The sequence below is a fragment of the Astatotilapia calliptera genome, chromosome 7 (assembly GCF_964374335.1).
Source record: "Astatotilapia calliptera chromosome 7, fAstCal68.1, whole genome shotgun sequence".
In the NCBI taxonomy this organism is placed as follows: Eukaryota; Metazoa; Chordata; class Actinopteri; order Cichliformes; family Cichlidae; genus Astatotilapia; species Astatotilapia calliptera.
The window spans coordinates 7,949,779-7,970,855 of NC_137428.1; the positions used below are offsets into that span (position 1 = coordinate 7,949,779).

Consider the following 21,077-nt stretch of genomic DNA (forward strand, 5'->3'; position numbering starts at 1 on the left):
AAGCAGAAACTCTCCAAAAAACGTACAAGTTCCATGGATGCAAGAATTGCGAAACTGCTATCAAATAAAGGGTCCTATGTTAATATGTAACTTGACCTCTTAAGATGTTTTTGATTGAAAAGGCTTTTGATTTCAGTAAATATGATATCCTAATGCTGCAAATTTAACAAATTACCATTTTCAGTTCTTTACAACCTATGAAATGTTTTGAAACATCTGCTGTGCATCATAATTTGGGATAGTGCATTTTGTTAGTGTGTTAGTTTTGAAAAACATACCGTTTTCACTGGGATGTTTGTTCAGTAACATTCCAATTATACTCTAATGCTTGATGACTCGAAAATTATGCTGACTGTCACTTGGATCGACTATTTAGGAAAATCAGAGAAAAATGTCATTTGCATAATAATTTGGAACCGCGGTGTAAATGTGCGCCAGAGCTTTGCTTCTTTTGTACATGGTCATTGCAGTCAGGCGAAAGGCTGAGGCACTCAGCCTCATTGGAAGGGGTGGTTTCAGGCGTGTTGCTGTCAGTGGTACAGGCGCAATGGAGGGGGAGAGAGCGCGAGAGAGAAAGCGGGAGGGGGGACGGAGCACGGGTTGCGGCGACATACGTGTGGATGTTGCAGCAGGGTAACGCAGCAATCTACCGAGTAGGGAGGAGGAGGAAAAAAATCTAAAGATTCTGACCAATAAGGAGCAGCTTTGCCTTTTGCACATGTTCGATGTCGTCACTGAGAAACCACTATCACACTCCCTCGTGTCACGTCCCTAACAGAAAATGGATAAGCACAAGCTGGGAATCCGAACTGATGCGGTAAGATGCAGCTTTTGATTTACGGTATCGCGCTGTCCACTATTATGCACGCAGGAACGTTTGGATCGTCTCCCCCTCGCAAATCTCTGCTTAATTTCACAACACTGCGACGGTAATACGGGCCGAACAACATGCAGACCGTACACCTTGTTCTCGGATCTATGGTCTAATAATTAAACTGCTTGTAATCACTCGAAGCTCGCAGAGCATTGCATGTTCTGAGCATAGATGGGGTATTGGTTCTTTGTATTATTCATTTGGCTACTTTTTTTTGTGCTTTCTGCTGGCTGACGATAGGCTAATGTGTTCCCATCATCGAACACTGACATCATCCTCTTAAGGATTCAGGCTCCAGGCAGCAGCAGGAGCTGCAGGATGTGCTGCAGCAATCAGGATAGTAGCCTGCGCAGTATTAGCTACCCCAGCGATCCCATGCGACGTTTATTCACGCTTGATTCACGGCTCTGAGACGAGAGTTCATTTTATTTAAAAAAAATGCTAGTGCTAGCCCTGAGCACTATGTATGCCCTCATACACAGATGTCAAAAATACTGGCAAATGCCTATCATTGCACCCATCAATACCCATCATTGCTTTATTGCCTCCCATATTAATTGGTCCATTATCAAATGGTCAATACAAACTAATAATTTTACCACTGTAGACCAGTAAAGTCAGATTTCTGCTGTAATGCAATAGGGTCGGCATGTGGCCACAGAGAGGCCACATACAGAGGTGTCTAAGAAGAACAATAGACATATTGTGAGGAAACTGCAGCAAAAAACATTGATCCAGCACACTGTCAATCATCTACACACATCATTTGTCTGCCAATGGATGCAGGAAAGTGAGAAGAAAAGGGCATTTGTAGAGGTGAGGAATCAGCTTGCTTGTAATAGTTCAGTTATGGGGCTGACACACAAGATACCAGAGACTGCTCCACCTGGATTGAGAACAAGTAAAGAGATGGAGCCTTCAAGTCTGCTGTACAGTGTGTCTTGGGTTGAACTTTGGTCTTGAAATTTCATATGTTCGTCAAAACAAAACACTTTATACAAAATCCAAACAGAGAATGAATGAACCACACATCCAGCTGTCATATAAGTTTGTCCTAGTTACTTTTATTTTGTTTCAGTTTGGGAGGGGATGAAGTTAGATTTTTGCTTTTCATTAGGGCTATGCCATATCATGTTGTCCGTGGACTAAAATTTTACTTGATATAAAAATGTTATATTAGGATGTCATTGCTATTGCCTTTCCCTCGTACATGCAACAACAAGACAAGCTGAGATATGTCTTTTTGTGTGATGATTTAGTATCTAAAAGAGAATCATAACTGAACATGCATATGGTGAAAGCCCTGAAATCTTCTACTATGAATTTTACATGTAATTGATATAGTATTTGGTTTAGCATTATCTTGCTGAAACACACAATTCCTTCCCTGCAAAAGATGTTGTCTGGATACGAGCATACACTAACAGTCAAAAATTTGGACACACCTTTTCATTTAATGTTTTTTCTTTAATTAAATGACTATTTACATTTTAGATTCTCACTGAAGGCATCAAAACTGTGAAGAAGCACATATGGAATTATGTAGTAAACAAAAAAGTGTGAAATAACTTAAAACATGTTTTGTATTTTATATTATTCAAAACAGCCACTCGTTGCATTGATTACTGCTTTGCACACTAACATTCTGTCAATGTCCTTCATGAAATGGTTTTCCAAGATCTTGTTGGCTGTTTTCTGTGGTCCATCACCTCCCAAACCTTCTCGATTAGGTTTAGGTCAGATGACTGTGGAGGTCAGGCCATCTGATGCAGCATTCCATCACTCTCCCTCATGGTCAAATAGCCCTTACACAGGCTGGAGGTGTGTTTGGGATGGGATGGCACGCTGCTGCAGGATGCTGTGGTAGCCATTAGGGCTGCCACGATTTGTCGACTAGTCACGATTACATCGACTATCAAAATCGTCGACGACTGATTTAATAGTCGACGCGTCGTTTGAAACTTTGTACGATCACAAAAGACGCAGGAATAAGTGGCAGGATTTAAGAGTGTAATAACGGACTGAAACAGAAGATGGCAGCATTGCATGTACAAGGATGTCAGCTACCGTTAAACCCCGAAGAAGAAGAAGAAGAAGAAGCAGCTGTGTCCCAGAATTCATAGCGCGGCCCAGCGCAGTTTCCAACAATGGCGGCAGCTAGTTAGTTTTAATGTTACTCTTATTATTCTTTCTGGGTCACAAAATAAACGTTTAACATATTTTCAGGCGAGAATGTAGCTGTGTAAACCTCAAATATCTGCTCAGTTTATCAGGACACCACATATTTTCAAAAGCGCTCCGACGTTTTCGGAGACATCTGTTACCCACTAGCTCGTTAGCGAGCCGGGGGCTAGGCTCACTAGCGCCGTGAGAACACCGGACTCCCCGCAAATCGTTTTCAAACCCACCGCCGTCTTTCGCTACTCAGGTTAAATATATATGAGTCACTTAGATAACTTAAAATGTTATTGTTCGGCTTTTTTTTTTAGTATTTTATTTGTTCCTGAGTAAATCAGTTTGTCTGAGATTAAAGTTATAGTTTTTACACAGCTGAATAAACGTCAAGCAGACAGCTGATTATCAGAAGTGTGAGATGCTCCAGAATATACTCCAGTGTCCTGTTATATTTTAGATAGCAAGGAGTTTATTAATCTTCACCGAAACAATCTGCAAATTTCATTAAAATTCAATAAACTATCATCTTGTCTTTATTTTTAGTTAGCACAGACCTTAAACACTTAAAGCTGTAAGCTAATGATAGTTATATAAGAGCAGATGCTGCTGGTGCAATAAGCTGTAGTTTTACGTCTAAATGGATGATGATCTGATTAGTCGACTAATCGCAAAAATAATCGGTGACTAGTCGACTATCAAAATAATCGTTTGTGGCAGCCCTAGTAGCCATGCTGGTTCAGTGTCCCTTCGGTGTTGAATAAATTCCCCAACAGTGTCACCACCAAAGCACCCCTACACCATCACACCTCATCCTTCATACTTAATGACAGGAACTATGCATGTAGAGACCAAAGACACAAAGACACTGCGGGTAGAACCAAAGATCTCAAATTTGGACTCATCAGACCAAAGCACAGATTTTCACTGGTCTAATGTCCATTCCTTGTGTTTCTTGGCCCAAACAAATCCCTTCTGCTTGTTGCTTTTCCTTGGTATTGGTTCTTTAGCAAGCATTAAATTATCATGATAAGTGTGTTATTTTAAAAAGATCACTGGGAGATGTTTTCAAAAGATCAAATTTTCCCAGGAACAACGGGCTTATATTTTGAAGCCTGTTACAGTATATAATTTTTTGCTGTTGCTGTAATTTCTTACTGCTGTATAAAGTATATGCCATATTCTCACTGTTATGTTTCCATCTTATTTTTTACCATGAAATATTTCATCTGTTCCCAATGTCATCTTTTGGTCAGATCTGTCCATTTGAATATTTAATATGAAAGTAGTAGTTTTTACTGAACCAAAAACTGTGTTAGGCGTGTTGGCACAACTGAAAAGCTTTGATGAAGGAGTTTCACACACAGCCTCCCATATACTGCTCCTGAACAGAATTCCTGTATCAGTTTAAAAGTCTTCTTACCTTCTTCTGTAGTTATAAGTATTTTGGTATATGTGATATATTTTTTAATACCGCAATAAAAAAAAAATCAAGTACACATGTATAACAACTTCAGTTTTTAATACTGTATTATAATTTAGATTTTCAAGGCTTCCATGCCTCAAACATTTGACAGTACAGAACAAAAAATGTCTAGGTAGTCTAAGTAGCTTGGAAAGAAAAACATCTGGACTTCTTTTAGTTTCTTGAAGATGTTTCACCTCTCATCTGAGAAGCTTCTTCAGTTCTAAGATTGGTGTGGTGGAGTGAGTAGTGGATGTAGAACTGGAACTATGGAAAATGTAGAGATTTAAATCCTACCGTTCATTAGCTCAATCATCATTGAGCTAATGAACGGTAGTTCAATGATGATAGCTCATTGCTTTAAAAGCATCAATATCAGCTCCTCTCTAACAGCATGGTGGGAGTTTCTAAAAATGACTGAGTCTTCATTGATCCCATGGTCTTCGAACACCCATTTGGAACAACCCTGACATACTACAGAACAATGATATGATAAACTTTGCAGATTTGAGTTGTAAACGAATTAAATACTTTGAACAGTTATGAATAATCGAAAAAACAGACTTTATACCGTTTGACAGATTAGCTAAACAATATGGAATTATCAAGAATAGATTTTTAGAATATTAACAAATTAAATCTATAGTAAAAAATAAATTTAAGCCTAATCAAGTCAAATTATAAACACCACCAAGTGTGGTATAATTCCTTAATCTCAAAACCCCTCAAATTACTGTCTAAAATATACAGGACACTCCTAAATAAATGAATCAATATCAGTTCTTATTGCGAAATAGGAGGCGGATCTATCAGTCAGCTTGGACAACAGCTTCTGACATGTTCTTCTTCAGACATGTTTAAAAACATTTAATTTGATTAGAAATCACAGTCTACAATATAAAATACTACACAGGGTGCACTATACAGGTCAGCGGATGTTCAGGATGGGTTTTACATCTTCTGTGCACACTGTCAAGACAATACACCTGACAATTATATCCCCGCTCTCTGCTTCTGTCCACTTTTTCAGACATTTTAGCGCAGGATATGCGAAGACTATCAATGTCTGAAATGTAACATTTCAGCCTCCCCTTTGCTTGCTGAGTGACTTAAATGATTTCACTATGGAGATGAACACAGTCCACATGGCTCTCACTGCCTTCTGCAAATCCTAAGCAGACTGTCTGGGGGTTCTCTAGGAGTGGGTTTTTTGGGGGTCTTGACCTGGGCGCTGTAGTGCTGGCTGGGATGGGGCTCTGGTGGCTCTTGGGTGGTGTCTTTATGGTGGCTGCATGCAGCAGGGCTCGGGGAGGTCTATGCTGGCAGACATTGCAGTGCGGGTCCGGGCCAGGCTTGGGGACTTGGGGTTCTGTGGGTGCTTTGTTTCCAAGCTGGTGTTCTGGCTAGCCTGGGGGCCTGGTTCCTGGTTGGTGTATCACCGGAGTTGTGCATGGGTGCATGCAATGGGGCCTGGCACTGACGCGGGGCCTTTGGTGCATTTGTAGAGCTAGGGCCTCTTTAGATGGCGGGGAGGTTGTTACCATCTTTTGCAGGTGGTTTCTGCTCTTGTGGAATACACTCTGCAGGTGTAGTCTGTGAGTTGACTGAATGTTGGGGTGGGTGTAGTTTTCCTCTGCAGTAGGGTCGAATGGGCTATGTGGGCTCTGTGGGCCATGGTAGTGCTGTTGCTGTGAGCCCCGGTCTCGATGGACCTGAGCTCTCTGCCCTTGGTGGATTTGGGGGAACAGGTGTGCCCATGGGGGTCAACGAGAAGGCTGGCTGCAGGGCGGGGGGTACTTTCCCCCCCACCCCTTTCCTCGCCTCCTCATCGCTAATTTCTTCCCTCTTCTCACACCCCCATTCGCTGTTTGCTCTCTGGGGCAGGGGGCCAGGAGGAGGTCTGGTTGGTGTCTGGGCTGGTGGACTTCCCTGCTGCTGCGGGACCGGGGCAGTCTGCTAGTCTCCACCCCAGAGTAAAGGGAACCATATCCTTGGTCTGGGGTCAGATTGCCCCTCTGGGCATGTTGGTGCCTGGACCTGGGAGCAGAGTGTGTATACTGCGTTCTGTGTGTCTCAATGTTGGGTGAGTATGTGAGTATGTATTTTTACTAGTGCTGTCAAAATTAACGCGTTAACGCAAATTAATCTGCCATCACGGTAAACGCAATTAAAATTTTTAACACAATTGACGCATCTAGAGTGCAGAATTACTCAAAATACCTGAACTGTTTCTGTCAATGCATTTCGAGCAGTTTGTTGACTGATTCTGATTCTTATATAGCGCTTTTCTAATCTCCTGGAGTACTCAAAGCGCTCTATACAACACGCCACATTCATCCGTACACACCCGTTCACACAAGCACTGTTGTCTATGCTTTGTCGGTGCTTTCTAACTAACATACATTCATACGCATTCATACTCCAATGGATGCATTGGAGAGCAGGTGGGGGTTAGTGTCTTGTCCGAGGATTTTTGGTATGGAGGAACAAGGAATCGAACCACCAAGGAACTTTACTATAAAAGGAGTCCAAAATGACCCAGACTGGTGTGGCAGTTCCTGAGGTTTTTCCAGGTGGAGCTTTTAGCAACTCCATTGATGATTTTTTTTTAAAGTAATGTGGTAGCAATATACACAACAGATAGATTAAAGACACTGCAGTGTGCTGAAAGTTCACAGGCTCTCTGTGACAGTGCCTGTTGAGGTGGTAACCAACAAACCAGAGGTGAATGGAGCCATCTACCTCCTTAAGGCCTTACTTGTTGTAGGGCTGTCTTGGTTGATATCACGTGGAAATCTGGAGCAGAACCTTTTGTTTGGGAAACCAGGGTGGTGATTCCTGTCTTTAAGAAGGGGGATCACCAACAGTGTTCCAACTATAGGGGCATCACACTACTCAGCCTCCCTAAGAAGGTCAATGCCAAGGTACTAGAAAGGAGATTTTGTCCTATTGGAACATCAGCTTCAGTGGTCTTTTTCCTGGTAGTAGAACACTGGACCAGCTCTTTTTCCTCTTGAGGATATTTGAGTCTGCAGAGAGTTCTCCCAACCAGTCTACATGTGCTTTGTGAACCTGAAGGCATAAAACACATCCTTCAGGGTACAGAGTATTTACTACAAGCCATTGTCGTGAGAGCTTGGTCCACATTGCTGGCAATAAGTTGTACTTGTTCCCAACTGGTCTCAGCAGCATTAGTAGTTCAAAACCATGTAATGTTATGCCTGTCTGTTTCAACAGTTGTTTATTCTTTCTGCTTATGACTTGACTGGGTGTTCCTGGAAAACCTCCTGATTACTAGGTGACCTGTTCTACCTACTGAGCTACAGCAGCCCCAATTAAATGATGATTAAATGATGGCTATCCGCTCCCCTAGCACTGTCCCAGGTGAGGATGCTGCCCCATCCTCTTCTGCAGCCGAGGTACAAGTCACCTCCACCTCACCTCTAAGTTTAACCAGCTTAAGTTTAAGAACCCTACCATCATTAGTCTACTTCTTAAACCATGCAAAGATAGATGACTAATGACTACCATCCAGCTACTGCCCAATGTCACACATAAATCTAGACCACAGAATACTTTGCAAAGCCCTTGCAAGAAGATTAAGAAAAAAATCACTCCATTTATAATACACCCTGACTAAACAGGTTTTATCAGGAGCAGATACTCAGCCACTAACACATGCAAACTAATAAATGTAATAGATTATTGCTTACTTTGGAGCTTTGGAAAGTAAGATCAATCTACAAATGGGCACCAGACAGGGCTATCCACTCTGCCACTTCCTTTTTTGTCATTTTCATTGAGTCATTATCAGCAGCAGTCCGACACAAATGTAAATATTAAAAGAAAATACAAACCGTAAGATAAGCTTATATGCTGATGATGTATTATTTGTCCTTGGTAACACACAAACCTATCTTCTGAGGACAATCACATTAATAGAAAAGTATTCATCTATATCAAACTACTCCATCAAATGGAGCAAATCAACAGTTGCCTCTGAATTTTAATTTTTAGAACACCTCCACTGTGTCACTATAGTCAGGTAACATTTAGATATTTAGGTATAATTATTTTTCTCCCAGGGTCTCAGATATGGTACAGTTGAACCATATTCCTCTACTATAAATGGTCTTACATGTTGGAAAACTTTACCTATATTTCTCATGGGAAGAATTTCCACAAATAAGTCTTAAAACTCTACAAAAGCCAAAACACAATGGTGGTGTAGAAATACCAAATTTCCGTTGCATGTTATTCAAGATAGAAACTCTGTTTCATTTCAGAAATTCATCAGCAAAAGTAAGTTTCTTGAATATCAGGAATTGAAATCCATCAAACAGGAAAGATTTAATCCCAATGAACTGAACTTGATTATGAATTATTACATTCCTGTACCTAGGACGGGGCGATATCAAGTTTTTAAATATATCAATATATTTTTATATGAGATAAGAGATGTGACAATATCATTTATATCAATATAGTGGAACCGCAAGTTTGCCTCTCTTTCATCCACTTTTGTCTCTGCGCTGCGTTACTCGGCCTCGCCTCTCTCCTTCACTGAACACAACTCCCCCTCCCCCATCGCTTCACCTGCAGGTAACGACAAGATGGACACAGCAGCTATCAAAGAGCAGCTGGTCGGTAAAAAGAAAACATTTGGAGATTACTATTTTAGTGCTGCAGCGTTACTCTCGTTAAAATGACGTTAACTCCATAACTGTATTAACGCGGCAAATCTCCGTTAATGAGTTACCGTGGATCGCCCCGTGCATGGGGCTGCACAGTGTCAACGCGTTAGCGTTGCGGTTAGTGGTTACGTCATTAACATGTTGACGCCGTGCAGCTAGCACTACTAGTATTTTCACTATTTACAACAGCGCCATAAAGTGCAAAATGAAGAGGGTGTGAAGAGTGCTGTATCCCAGACCGCGAAGTCTCCCAGCCTCCTGCCCCGAAACAAACTACCTTACAAAACTCGTGTACCGTATTTTTTGAACTATAACCTTACACTAAAATCCTTTCATTTTCTCAAAAATCGACAGTGTGCCTTATGTATGAATTCTGGTTGTGCTTACTGACTGCAAACCGATTTTATGTGGTAGCAATCTGTCAAAAATGCTTTAGTACGACTTTGGTAAGATACGAAGCCGCACCGCTTGATGGATTGTTGGAGCATTATGGCTACCATAGTCTGGAGCCTCACAGAGTAATGCATACCTTCTTCAACGTAATATTACCGTATTGTGTGCGTATAAGGACCACAAATGGCACCTGTAAGAGACACGGTTACGAAGCGGATTTAAAACTCAAGGCTGTCAGTCACGCAGTAGAACTTGGGAACAGAGCAGCTGCGAAATCTGTCTGGCTTTGTTATTATGCTCAGCGTCTGTTAGCTTACATTTTGACTGCACAATTGTGAGCGTTTTGTTATGCACAAAAACAACATCTGGGACACAGCTTTGACTAAGAACTCTTTTTGTTCTTACTTTATGGGTTTAAAAAATTTCGAGATATATATCGTATATCGCCATCCAGCTAAAGAATATCGAGATATGAATTTTAGGCCATATCGCCCAGCCCTACCTGTACCCCCAAATTGTTATCAAAAATATTATTAATAAAATGATGATTCAATTTCCTTTCCAACCACAAAGTGGGAGCGAAGTCTTTCCATCAATCCAGACCAAAACTTCAAGACACAAATATGCTTACACACCTTCAAAATGACTAAAAGCACCAATTTACAACTTATACAATACAAAAGTATACATAGAACACACTACACAGCAGTGGCGGCTCCTGAAAAAAATCTCAGGGGGGGCAATTTTTATGATATCGACTAAAATGACCCATTTAATGAGTACATCAAACAACACAATTTTAATTTAAATTTAAAATGAACAACCATATTCTGGCCATTTGTATAGATTTGTAAAAATGAACATGAACAGATTTTTTTTTTTTTTTTTGAATGAATGAAAAATAACTATTGAAAACAACAACTGTAAACTGATTGGGGGGGTGGGCTAAAGAGAGAAAGAGAGAGGGATGGAGAAAGAGAGTAAATATGGTTAAGGGTTCTTATTTGTACAAGAACTTTGCTCGTCTGTCTTTCTGAGTGGCAAATTTCTCGATGACCCTGGTGTTGAAATCAGGAAGTTCTTGTGTGAGTTTTTTCTCTATGGACAGCATAGCCAGAGCGTTGAGCCGATCCTGAGCCATATTGTTTCTCAGGAAAGTTTTTATCCTCTTTAAAGTAGAGAAACACCTCTCCGATTCTGATGTTGTCATTGGTGTGGTGATGAGGATGTTAAGAAGACTTACAGTTTCGGTGAATGTGTCTTGAAGGTTGTTTTCCATCAGAACCTGATAGAGCGCCAGCGCACCACTACAACTCTGAAACTCCTCGTTGTCGTAGATCAGGGACAGTTCTGTTTTAAGTCTGGCTTTGTCCAATGAGGGATAGGCTTCCACTGTGGTTTGTAGTGCTGCATCTGGAAAATTTTTGCTGTGTTGTTGGAACAAGTCTCCTTGCAACAGAGTGGCGCTGACAAGGTGCTTGGTGAAAGAAAACCTCTCCTTGGCATGGCTCATAATGGTGTCGCACACCTATCCAATAATATATAATTGGTAAGAGTTAGATTCAGTGGTAAGACTTTGGCACATGTCTCATGTTAATCATTATTCTGAAAAAAAAAATCTGTCCATAACAAAACAAAACAGTCATGACCACTATATCAAATGACATCTGACAGCATCGTCATTAGATTTTATCTGATGATCCGATTTAAATCAGACCAAGCAGCTAGTGCTTACCTCCAGTGCCAAATGGTGTTGCCTGTCTTCCCCCAATGTTCTCCGTCTCTTTGTGGGTGGGTCTTGAACAGGTCCCCTGTACTCCTCATCCACAACCAGATTAGGAAGTGCCTCCCTGATCCAATACATAAGTTTCATTAATGGCTTCTGAAAACTGAATAGGGATATATTAACCAAACACAAACCAAACAAAGGTTGTGTTCTAATTACCGGGAATTACCGGATTTAATTAATAACCGGACCTGGTTTAATGGCTGGGGGAAAACCAGTGCAAGTAAATAAAGGCCCTGGCCATAATTTCAGGAAATAGCCTATGGTATAGGCTACATCAAATCATTACTGGGAATATACTTCATCAAATATACTTAATCAAATATTTTTCATAAAATTACTTCAAAGGCTGATATAAATCAAAATTATCTGAATTCCATTAAACATTTAAGTCACAGAACACAGAATATATGCATAGAATTTGATAGAATCTATGCATAGATAATTAACATTTATTCTAGGTTACATATTTATGCTTTTATGCCTACCTGATAGCCTGCATGCGGCTGATGAATGTCTGGGTGATCCCTGCGATGGTGACAGAATCGATGTTTCTCTTCTGTAGGTGGTTATACAGCATGTCTACATGTGGCATTATCTTGTGAAACAAGGCCAGGAAAAAACAGAAAGCTTCGTCTTCCAGCATTCTCACGAAACCACCGGCATCTCTCTTTGTAGGGGCATCAAATCCTTCACTGTTACGGATGGTCTGAAAACACCTCACCAGATCGTCTTTATGTTCATACACTGTATTCACAGCACGACTGTTGAAGTTCCAACGGGTTGCCGATGCACTTGGAAGTCGGTGCGCCACCACCTCGTCAAGCACTGCAGTCCTCTTGCTCGATTTAGTAAAAAAAGAAGCGAATCCTGCTATGTCGGAAAAAAAGTGACTGATTTGAGGGATGTGGGAGGTTGCTTGTTGCATTACCAGGTTTAACTGATGGGCATAACAATGTACGTAGTGAGCGTTAGCATAAATGTCCTGTATCTTACGCTGCACTCCTCCAGTGGTACCCCTCATTACAGCGGCCCCATCGTAGGCCTGGGCGATCAACTTTCTCTCTTGTCCCTGGGGGAGGATGAAGCGCAGCCTCTCCGATAAGGCACTGGCTATTGCATCTGCACAAGCATTGGGTAGCTTGATGAATTCAAAAAAACGCTCTTGAATACGGTTTCGTTGGTCAATGTATCTTAGCACCATGACTAACTGACAGTGTGTAGAAATGTCAGTGGTTTCATCAGCTTGAATGGCTAAAAACTTCGCTGCCTTTACTTCTTCCACGATCCTTTCTCTCAGAACTGCCAACATGCAATCCAGGATCTCGTTCTGGACTGTTTTCGAGGTGCCTTTAAATACAGTAGCATTTTCAAGGTGTTGCCTCAAGTCGTGATCAATTGATGCCATCAAGTCGACTAAACCTCTAAAAATCCCTGGATTGTCTGAGGAATCACTTTCATCATGTCCCCGCATTGCTAGCTCAAAAGCACCACAAAACTTAATACAATCGATGATTTTAGATAAAATATGACGGTTTTTATCTACCTCTTCGTTGTGCCTTCTTAAAGCAATCCGATGTCCATCATCTAGCTGCACCGCTATGCTAGTTTTCCCTAGCACAGCTAGCTTTACACTGTTGTCCATATGAACTCGTGAGCTTTCACGTTTTCTGCAGGGGCGCAATTTTAAGCGCCCCCAAACCATTTAATTCAGCGACGCTGATAGGTCAAATATTTATTATTTTCCCCTGGCAACCATTTAATGATAGGCTATTTCGCTGCATATCAAGGGCGCTTTGACGAGCGCCCCAGAAGAAGAAAAACACCGTTTGTTGGTTGAACTTTAATGAGTCAGCTGGTGAAAATGTTAAAATACGCCTGGCTGTATATAGGCACACACATAGTAAAACTATCATTGATGAATTTTTTAAAAATATATATTTTTACTCCTCCACATTTGGGGGGGCGGAGCCCGAGCGCCCCCTATGGGCCAGCCGCCACTGCTACACAGGACAAAGGATGCTCCAACTGTGCCTTACAGACTATGCACACACTGAACAGTGAACACAACAGATAACTATATGCACACAACAGATAACTATATGCATGCTATATGATCTTGTGTTCCTGGTCATATAGGTTCTGGCAGAGAACCGCTGAACAGGACCCATCCATATGAGGACCTATCCATATGAATTAGTGTCTATATCCCAACCCCACGTAGTTGTGTAGCTTAGGTGACGTAAGTGAATTTGCTAGGAAAGTAAATACGTCACATATACATCTTACTTCCTTACACATCACTAATTAAAACTATAATCATGAAAGGATAATTAAAAAAAACAGATTCTGTATAACTCAATATAGAATTTTACGTATAGATCTACTGTTATCATCTTGTTTCTTTTATTTATCTCTGGTCCCCACTGATCAAGTACATTACTTTGTTGGTGATAGTTGTCGACTGTAGTGCCCTCTCCCTGCCTGCATTGCAGGTGGCTGGGGGTGGTCTCTAGGGCTATGGGTGTCTAGCGGATTCCTGGGGCCTGGAGGGGCCTGGAGATGGGTGCTGGCCCCAGGCCGGGTGGCTTGCCTCTTCTTTGCAGGTCCAGGAGCTCAACCTGGGGCTCTGATGCGGGGGTCGCAGATTTTCTGGTTAGGCCCCTGGTTCCATAGGGGTGGTCTGCATTCAATTCAATTCAATTTTATTTATATAGCGCCAAATCACAACATAAGTCGCCTCAAGGTGCTTCATAGATACAGAGAAAAACCCAACAATCATATGACCCCCTATGAGCAAGCACTTTGGCAACAGTGGGAAGGAAAAACTCCCTTTTAACAGGAAGAAACCTCCGGCAGAACCAGGCTCAGGGAGGGGCGGCCATCTGCTGCGACCGGTTGGGGTGAGAGAAGGAAGACAGGATAAAAGACATGCTGTGGAAGAGAGACATAGGTTAATAACAGATATGATTCAATGCAGAGAGGTCTGTTAATACATAGTGAGTGAGAAAGGTGACTGGAAAGGAAAAACTCAATGCATCATGGGAATCCCCCGGCAGCCTATGTCTATTGCAGCATAGCTAAGGGAGGATTCAGGGTCACCTGGTCCAGCCCTAACTATATGCTTTAGCAAAAAGGAAAGTTTTAATCTTAAATCTTAAAAGTAGAGATAGTGTCTGTCTCCCGAATCCAAACTGGAAGCTGGTTCCACAGAAGAGGGGCCTGAAAACTGAAGCAGCGGTGCTCTGGTGTACAGAAGAAGAGAGAATAAGAAAAGTGGGCCCAGGACCCATGCAAGCTGTTTGCATGGGTCCCGGGTTCTTCGTGTTATGGGCAGTGGGTGACCTGCTCATCTTGCATCTGTCCCCTCAGTTTTAATAGCACTCTAGTTCTCATACAGTCATACTCACTATTTAGACCCCATACTGGTTGGCTGGTGATCTGGGGCCAGGCTGGCTGCATTCCAGTGTTGGCTCTGGGAGGGCATGTGTTCATATGCATTTTGGAGGGTCGGGTCGATGTGGATAGATATGTGTCTTTGTGCATTGTGTGTGTGTGTGTGTGTGTGTGTGTGTGTGTGTGTGTGTGTACAGCTAGGCATTGGGTCTGGGGATTGCTAAGTTTTAGTCAATGTGGGAAATTCGATTGAAGATAACGGGGGCCCCCTCCCTGCTGCCCCCAACTGATTGTTGCCACCCTCAATATCTTATTAGTTAAGTAGTTGCCTAAGTGGCATCTCACTAGCTGCATCAGTGTCAGCAGCAACTCTATTCCAAGTTGTTCACAAGGAAAGTTAATCTTGAAATGGAGAAAAAATTTGATGACCTTTTTCAATTCCATGATTTAGAGCGGTACAATTTTGCTCGACTAAATTTGTAGTACTGATCTTGTTTTGATCTACAACAGTCCTAGAAGGCTGAATAGTTTGCAGAATTTAATATAAATTTTCGTTATTAATGTTTGTACAAAATGTGACTGAAATTCTTTGTTTTTCTCCAGGCAACATCAACATTAAAGCAACTTGATGGAGAAAACTAGAGGAATCCCTTTAAGATGACACGCACAGACCCACCTGACATACTGGTATCAACGGTGCATCAAGACATAAAAGTGATCCCCATTTCTTCACTCTATAAGTCCTTACAATCTTCCAAACAATGTGATAGTATAAATTCCAACACACTGGAGGACGGTAAAAGCAAAGACAATAAGAGACACTGCCGTACCTTTGACTATAAGTCACTGGAGTACCCCAAATCACACAAATATCCTATGGATTCTCCATACAGGAAAGGAGATAGGCAGGCATCCAACCAAGATGTTGCCTGGAATGTGTTGGGCCACCGGCAGAGGTACCGTTTTTCTGCTCCTGACATTTTTAGTCACAGGTTGACTCCTCAGCCAGTGACAACAGATATGGCCAGTGAGGTAATTGTCCCTGAACAAAAACGAAGGACCAGGTCAAAAAGTGCACCTCGAGTCCAGACAACTTTCACTGCCGTGTCTCTTGAAGGATCATCATCTTCAGGAAGGAAGGGCAGAGAGTTCCAAAGGGATTATAGAGACTCCCGTCGGAGACCAGAAGTATCACCACATAGGGAACCCTCCTATGCAGCAACCAGGGCTCATATGCAAGAAGTACATCCCATTAAGTTGCAGCCACAAATGGGTGACAGTAGTCGATATTCTCCTCACTACACTGCTGATAATTTTGAGGATGAAGGTCTGGATAAACCAGCAACTAGCCCTCATGTCAGGTGTCGGGTTGACATCAAGCCTGATGATGCAACATTACATCATTCAGGACGGAAAAATGCCACACCTCAAATGGACATACCCTGGCAGAGACACCACAGTGCAGGGACTAGGAGCCTGACTGTGCCACGTCATTTCTCATATTCTAGAACGCCTACTCCCACTGACTCATTTGTTACAGAAAGTCGACAAAGTTATCAATATTCCCGTAGCATGCCAAGTAGTTATGTACAACCTATGGAGATTTCCTTGCAGAGGATGCCTTCATCAGGTGATTTCTATGGCAGAGAACGCAGAGCTCACTCTAGTCCTAATGTGCCAACTAAGTTCTTTTATGCAGATGACCCAGGGGGATATGTTACTACTGCTCCTCCTCAACCAAGTTCTTACTTTCATGATGAACGTTACACACCTGGACAAGCATATACTCCAAAAGTCCAATTTGTGCAAGATCCAAGAACTCGAATAGTGCATGCTGTAGCTACAAGACCATATTATTCTGAAATGGAGCCCTATTCATACTCTATGAAGACAGGGTATCCCAAACCCTATGCAGCAAATGAACCATGGCCATATATCATACAGACACCTCCAACAAGAATATTTTATGGGGATGATCCAAGGTCTTATCAAATTCAGACTGCTCCACCTAGGTTTTATTATTCCAGTGAGATGTATGCAATGCCACCAGAGCACCATGTCCCAGCTAGGGCATATTACACTGAAGGCAGAAGACATGCTAGAGTAATGCATTCACAAACAGATGACTGGTATGGTTCAGATGCATCTGGTTACACCACCAATCCTCCCTCTCATGCATCTCAAGTCACTCCAACAAGAGTACAACAAGAGCCTGCACTGACTCCGTGGTATACCAACCCATGTGTTGAACCTCAAAGATTTGGTACAGATTCCAAATCTTACTCAAGGTCTTGGGACAATATTCTGAACTCACGTGTGGAAAGAGAACAGCCTCTTCCTGTACAGCGAGGTCAGAGTTATGATGATCTTCTTGACTCCAGAAAGCCCGAGAGATCTGCTGGTGAAAAACCACAACCAGTGGTTGTTAATCTCTCTAGTTCACCAAGACGCTATGCAGCCTTGTCAATGTCTGACAACTCACTGATTGACAAAAGCCCAACAGAGATATCAAAGAGCAGCTCCAGTAAACTCTGGTTTGTCACCCCTGAAATAACAATCACAGATAATGACATTCGATCAAGTAGCCTTAATAAGGCTGAAGGACGATCTGCCAGTTGGGACATTCTTGATACCAGAAGCACAGAGAGTCCAGAAATGATTCATCGGGACTTTGAAAGCTCAGCCAAAGAGAAGACACATGACAATGCTTCACTTCAGCAAAGTCTTGAACAACTTGATGAACTTCTGGCTGATCTTGTGACTGACTATAAGCCACCCAGCAGAAGGGCAAGTGAAGACATTCTGGACCAACTAAAGAAGTTAATTGATGAGGAAGAAGCAGTGTCTTTGTCCAGAAAGAGTTCAAAGACAGGCACAGAAGAAGCAGCTCCTCTGGACAAACAACCCACCTCGATCCGAATGAATCCTGATGCTTTTCGAGATATAGATGGGGCAAGTGATGTAATGAAGAGTGCAGACGAGTGTTCCCCTGATCAGAGCCCAGATGAGGATGATACAATGATGTGCTCTAACAACAAATGCCGGAGGACAGAAACCCTATTCAATGCCTGCCTTTATTTTAAATCCTGCCATAGCTGTTACACCTATTACTGCTCTCGAAATTGTCGCAGGGAGGACTGGGATATTCATAAAGAAAGCTGCCTGTATGGAAGAATTGGTAGCACTTGCCGTCATATCATCAAACACTGTCGGGAGACTGTTGAAGTCCACAAAGCCTTCTCCCGTATTGCCAAAGTTGGCTACCTTTCTCGAGGTAGAGGAGTTCTCTTCCTTGGTTTTCCTAACCCTTTGTCATCTAGTAACTTCTTGCAGTATGGTCTGGATAGTTTACTTATGTCTCCTACATATTTGTCCCTTCGAGAGCTTGAAAGCTTCAAAGACAACCTAGGGGAGTACTGTAAAGAACTGCAGGAAGCTGGTAAAGAGTATGACCCAAACGAATGTTTCATCTTAAATGTATCCATTGCTGTAGGTGAGCAGTTGCCTGAAGGGCCATCACCAAGGAACCAAGCTCCAACTGTCAGAAAATATGCAAAAGTAGCATTGGCTTCGTTTAGCCCAGAGAGAAAGGTTCACAAGCAAGAGAGTGACATGGAAACACTGATCCTTACTCCACCTCCAGGAACAGCAGATCTCGACAAAGAGGGAGAAGAAGGCCGGAAGGCCAGAGAAATTTGTTTCATTAATATACAACGAGAGTTAAGGATTCGAGGGGTTTTCTTACGCCACGAATACCCACAAGTGTATCAGCAGCTCTGTGAGTTTGTGGAAAGTAACAGAAGATTCACTCCTACTACAATCTATCCTATTGATAAGAGGACTGGTAAACAGTTTATGTGCATGATTATGGCTGCTTCAGAGCCCAGGACGTTGGATTGGATAGGCACCCCACATCTCCTTGATGACATTATTTAAGTGCACCTTTAGTTGTAAATATATATGTATAGAAATACATATATATTGTTATACATATTTATATATCCACTCAATAACAAAACATTTGTAGATAACTATTTTGTTATCAAAATAATATATATATTCATGTTTACTTCGTCAGTATTAATCTTTATCAGAATACTTCCTGTCAGGTGCAGAATGAGTAAAATACATTTTTTACATTTTTTTAACATACCTTTTATCAGCCACACTTAATTTAAATAAAATTTAATTATTAGTACGCTGATCATTTATGATACATTTTCTTTTGCTAAGGTGTGCACAAAGGAAAATTCTGGTGTTTTCATTTTATTTAAATTAACAAGTTCTGTATATTCTTTGAATTATAGCCTCTTTAAATGATTGTCCGTTTCTGTGAGTGAATACCATGCTGAAAAAATGAAATTTATTTATAATTTTCGTAACTATATAACTTTCCTATGCAAGGTTATTTCACGAATTAACTACAGAAATTGTAGTTTCTCTTATTATATTATATTATATTATATTATATGTAAAAAAATAGCTGCAACTGAGCTAAAATATAAAAAATTTTAATGGAAGCATAAATACTCATAATAAGACAACTCTGAAGTGAGATTTAAAACAAAAACTGATGTATGTATGCTGCTTTGGTAGGAATACTACACTTACAAAAACACTATTTTCCTCTTTCCCGAGACAGTACTTTGAAGAGTGGCTCAATTCAGTAGTTGTTCATGGGTGCTTTGCAAAATCAGCTGAGCAGTATTGGGCTTGAGTTACATTTTAATGGATATTGGAATGGTGCCAGCTATCAGCCACACTGTGTGTTGGCCTGTACTGTTTAGTTTTAAGCACTGTGAATAGTGAGTGTTATCTACTACAACAAAAATAAGCAAACAAAACCATGCACATACAAAATGGTCTGATATCGATAAATTATGTATTTTTTAGATATATTAATAAATGAAACTATATGAGTAAACAGCAGGAGCAGGTTATTGTTCTTAGAGCAAGGTGAGCCAGAGTAGTAGCTATATGGTACATACATGTTTAAAGGAGACATTAGCTGTGTATTTGTGCTGCACTAGTTTTAATTCATCTGTGTCTTACACCCTCCTATTTTGGTTTTAGCAAACTGGAATCATTACATATTACTCATTGTTTTCAGAAGTTTTAGAAATATTTCTTAATGAAACCATTTCACATAGAAAGTGGCTTGTGCACTGATTGCTAGGTTGAGCGAATGGCTCAAAATTTGTGCTGTGCTGTGCTTGGGTCTGTACTACAAAATTATTATTTTGCAACCACTTGTGATCTTTATGTGTAATGTGTAACCTTTCCCCATCATTCTGTGTTTTCTTTTGGTTGTACAAATTTCCATTACACCGCATGCAGAAGTGCTCCACAGCTGCCACGCTTGCACTGCATTTTTCTTGACGCAATGGTAATCTGTTCTTGCACGATGCAAGCTATAGAAAAGAATGCGTTCCAGAGCGCAAAGGTGCTACTGTCACCTGGTGTGTGAAAGACACTTCAACCATGTTGGTTCATTATTTGTAAGCGTAGAACATTTCTCGACTTTGCTTTTGTAGTATCTAAATCTCAAATGCCTGCCAGCACAGTGATTACATTTTTAAATCAGTTTTAAAGAATCAGTCATGTGTTGCAGCAATTTGAAAATTGTTCAGCCAAGCCCTTTTTTGACCTGTGTATTTGAAAAAGTCATGACTCTGTCAGTTAGCTAGTGCTCAAAAGTCAGCCCAACCTTTAATCATTCCTTGACATTTCAGTTTTTCCCTTGTGATATCACCTTTCCTTACATTTTGTAATACAAAGTACAATGAAACTTGAAGCACATATATTCGAAAGTCAATTTTATTTATAGGATGTGCTGTATAGATTCAGTAAAAAGTTGCTGGCTGCATGTGATTCTGTTTTCTATGCCCTGATATCATTTTAAAATGACATAAATGATAGTAACTTGCTTGATGAATGGATTTGTCAAAACTATCCTAAGAAAAATAGGAATTTCCCATTTTTGTCATTTAAGTTAAAATAATATATTAAAGCAATGAAGAAGAGACCTCACTAAAAAGTCTAGAAAACTCTGTAGTCTTGTATTTTTTATACTTTCAATGTGAGTGTCTGAGTGTGTCAATTTATAAATCATATATAATAAATGGAATGGGAACTGCTGTCTAGCTGTTCATGTGATTATTATAATATTGTTTTAGATTCCCAGTAAAGCACCTTGTAACAGATTTGTGTCTTAAAAAGTGCTATATAAATAAATTTCACTTACTTACCTGCTATGTTTAGCAAGGTCAGACTGTCAAGTTCTTAATTTTTCTTCAA

The 21,077-nt window shown here is 41.0% G+C and overlaps 2 protein-coding genes across 2 annotated transcripts; one reads left to right on the plus strand and one right to left on the minus strand.

The window, feature by feature from the left end:
- The first annotated feature begins 677 nt into the window (after positions 1–677).
- On the plus strand, positions 678–19,095 carry ajm1 (apical junction component 1 homolog). Its single transcript, XM_026172711.2, has 2 exons — positions 678–817; positions 15,384–19,095. The coding sequence occupies exon 2, from the start codon at positions 15,438–15,440 to the stop codon at positions 18,714–18,716; it is 3,279 nt and encodes a 1,092-aa protein (XP_026028496.2). The 5' UTR covers positions 678–817; positions 15,384–15,437; the 3' UTR covers positions 18,717–19,095.
- Positions 10,466–13,228, minus strand: LOC113007724 (zinc finger MYM-type protein 1-like). The gene is made up of 3 exons (XM_026144599.2): positions 11,873–13,228; positions 11,334–11,448; positions 10,466–11,126 (listed from the first exon to the last, which is right to left on the minus strand). Exons 1-3 carry the CDS (start codon positions 13,087–13,089, stop codon positions 10,599–10,601), a joined length of 1,860 nt encoding a protein of 619 aa, XP_026000384.2. The 5' UTR covers positions 13,090–13,228; the 3' UTR covers positions 10,466–10,598.
- Positions 19,096–21,077: the final 1,982 nt, after the last annotated feature.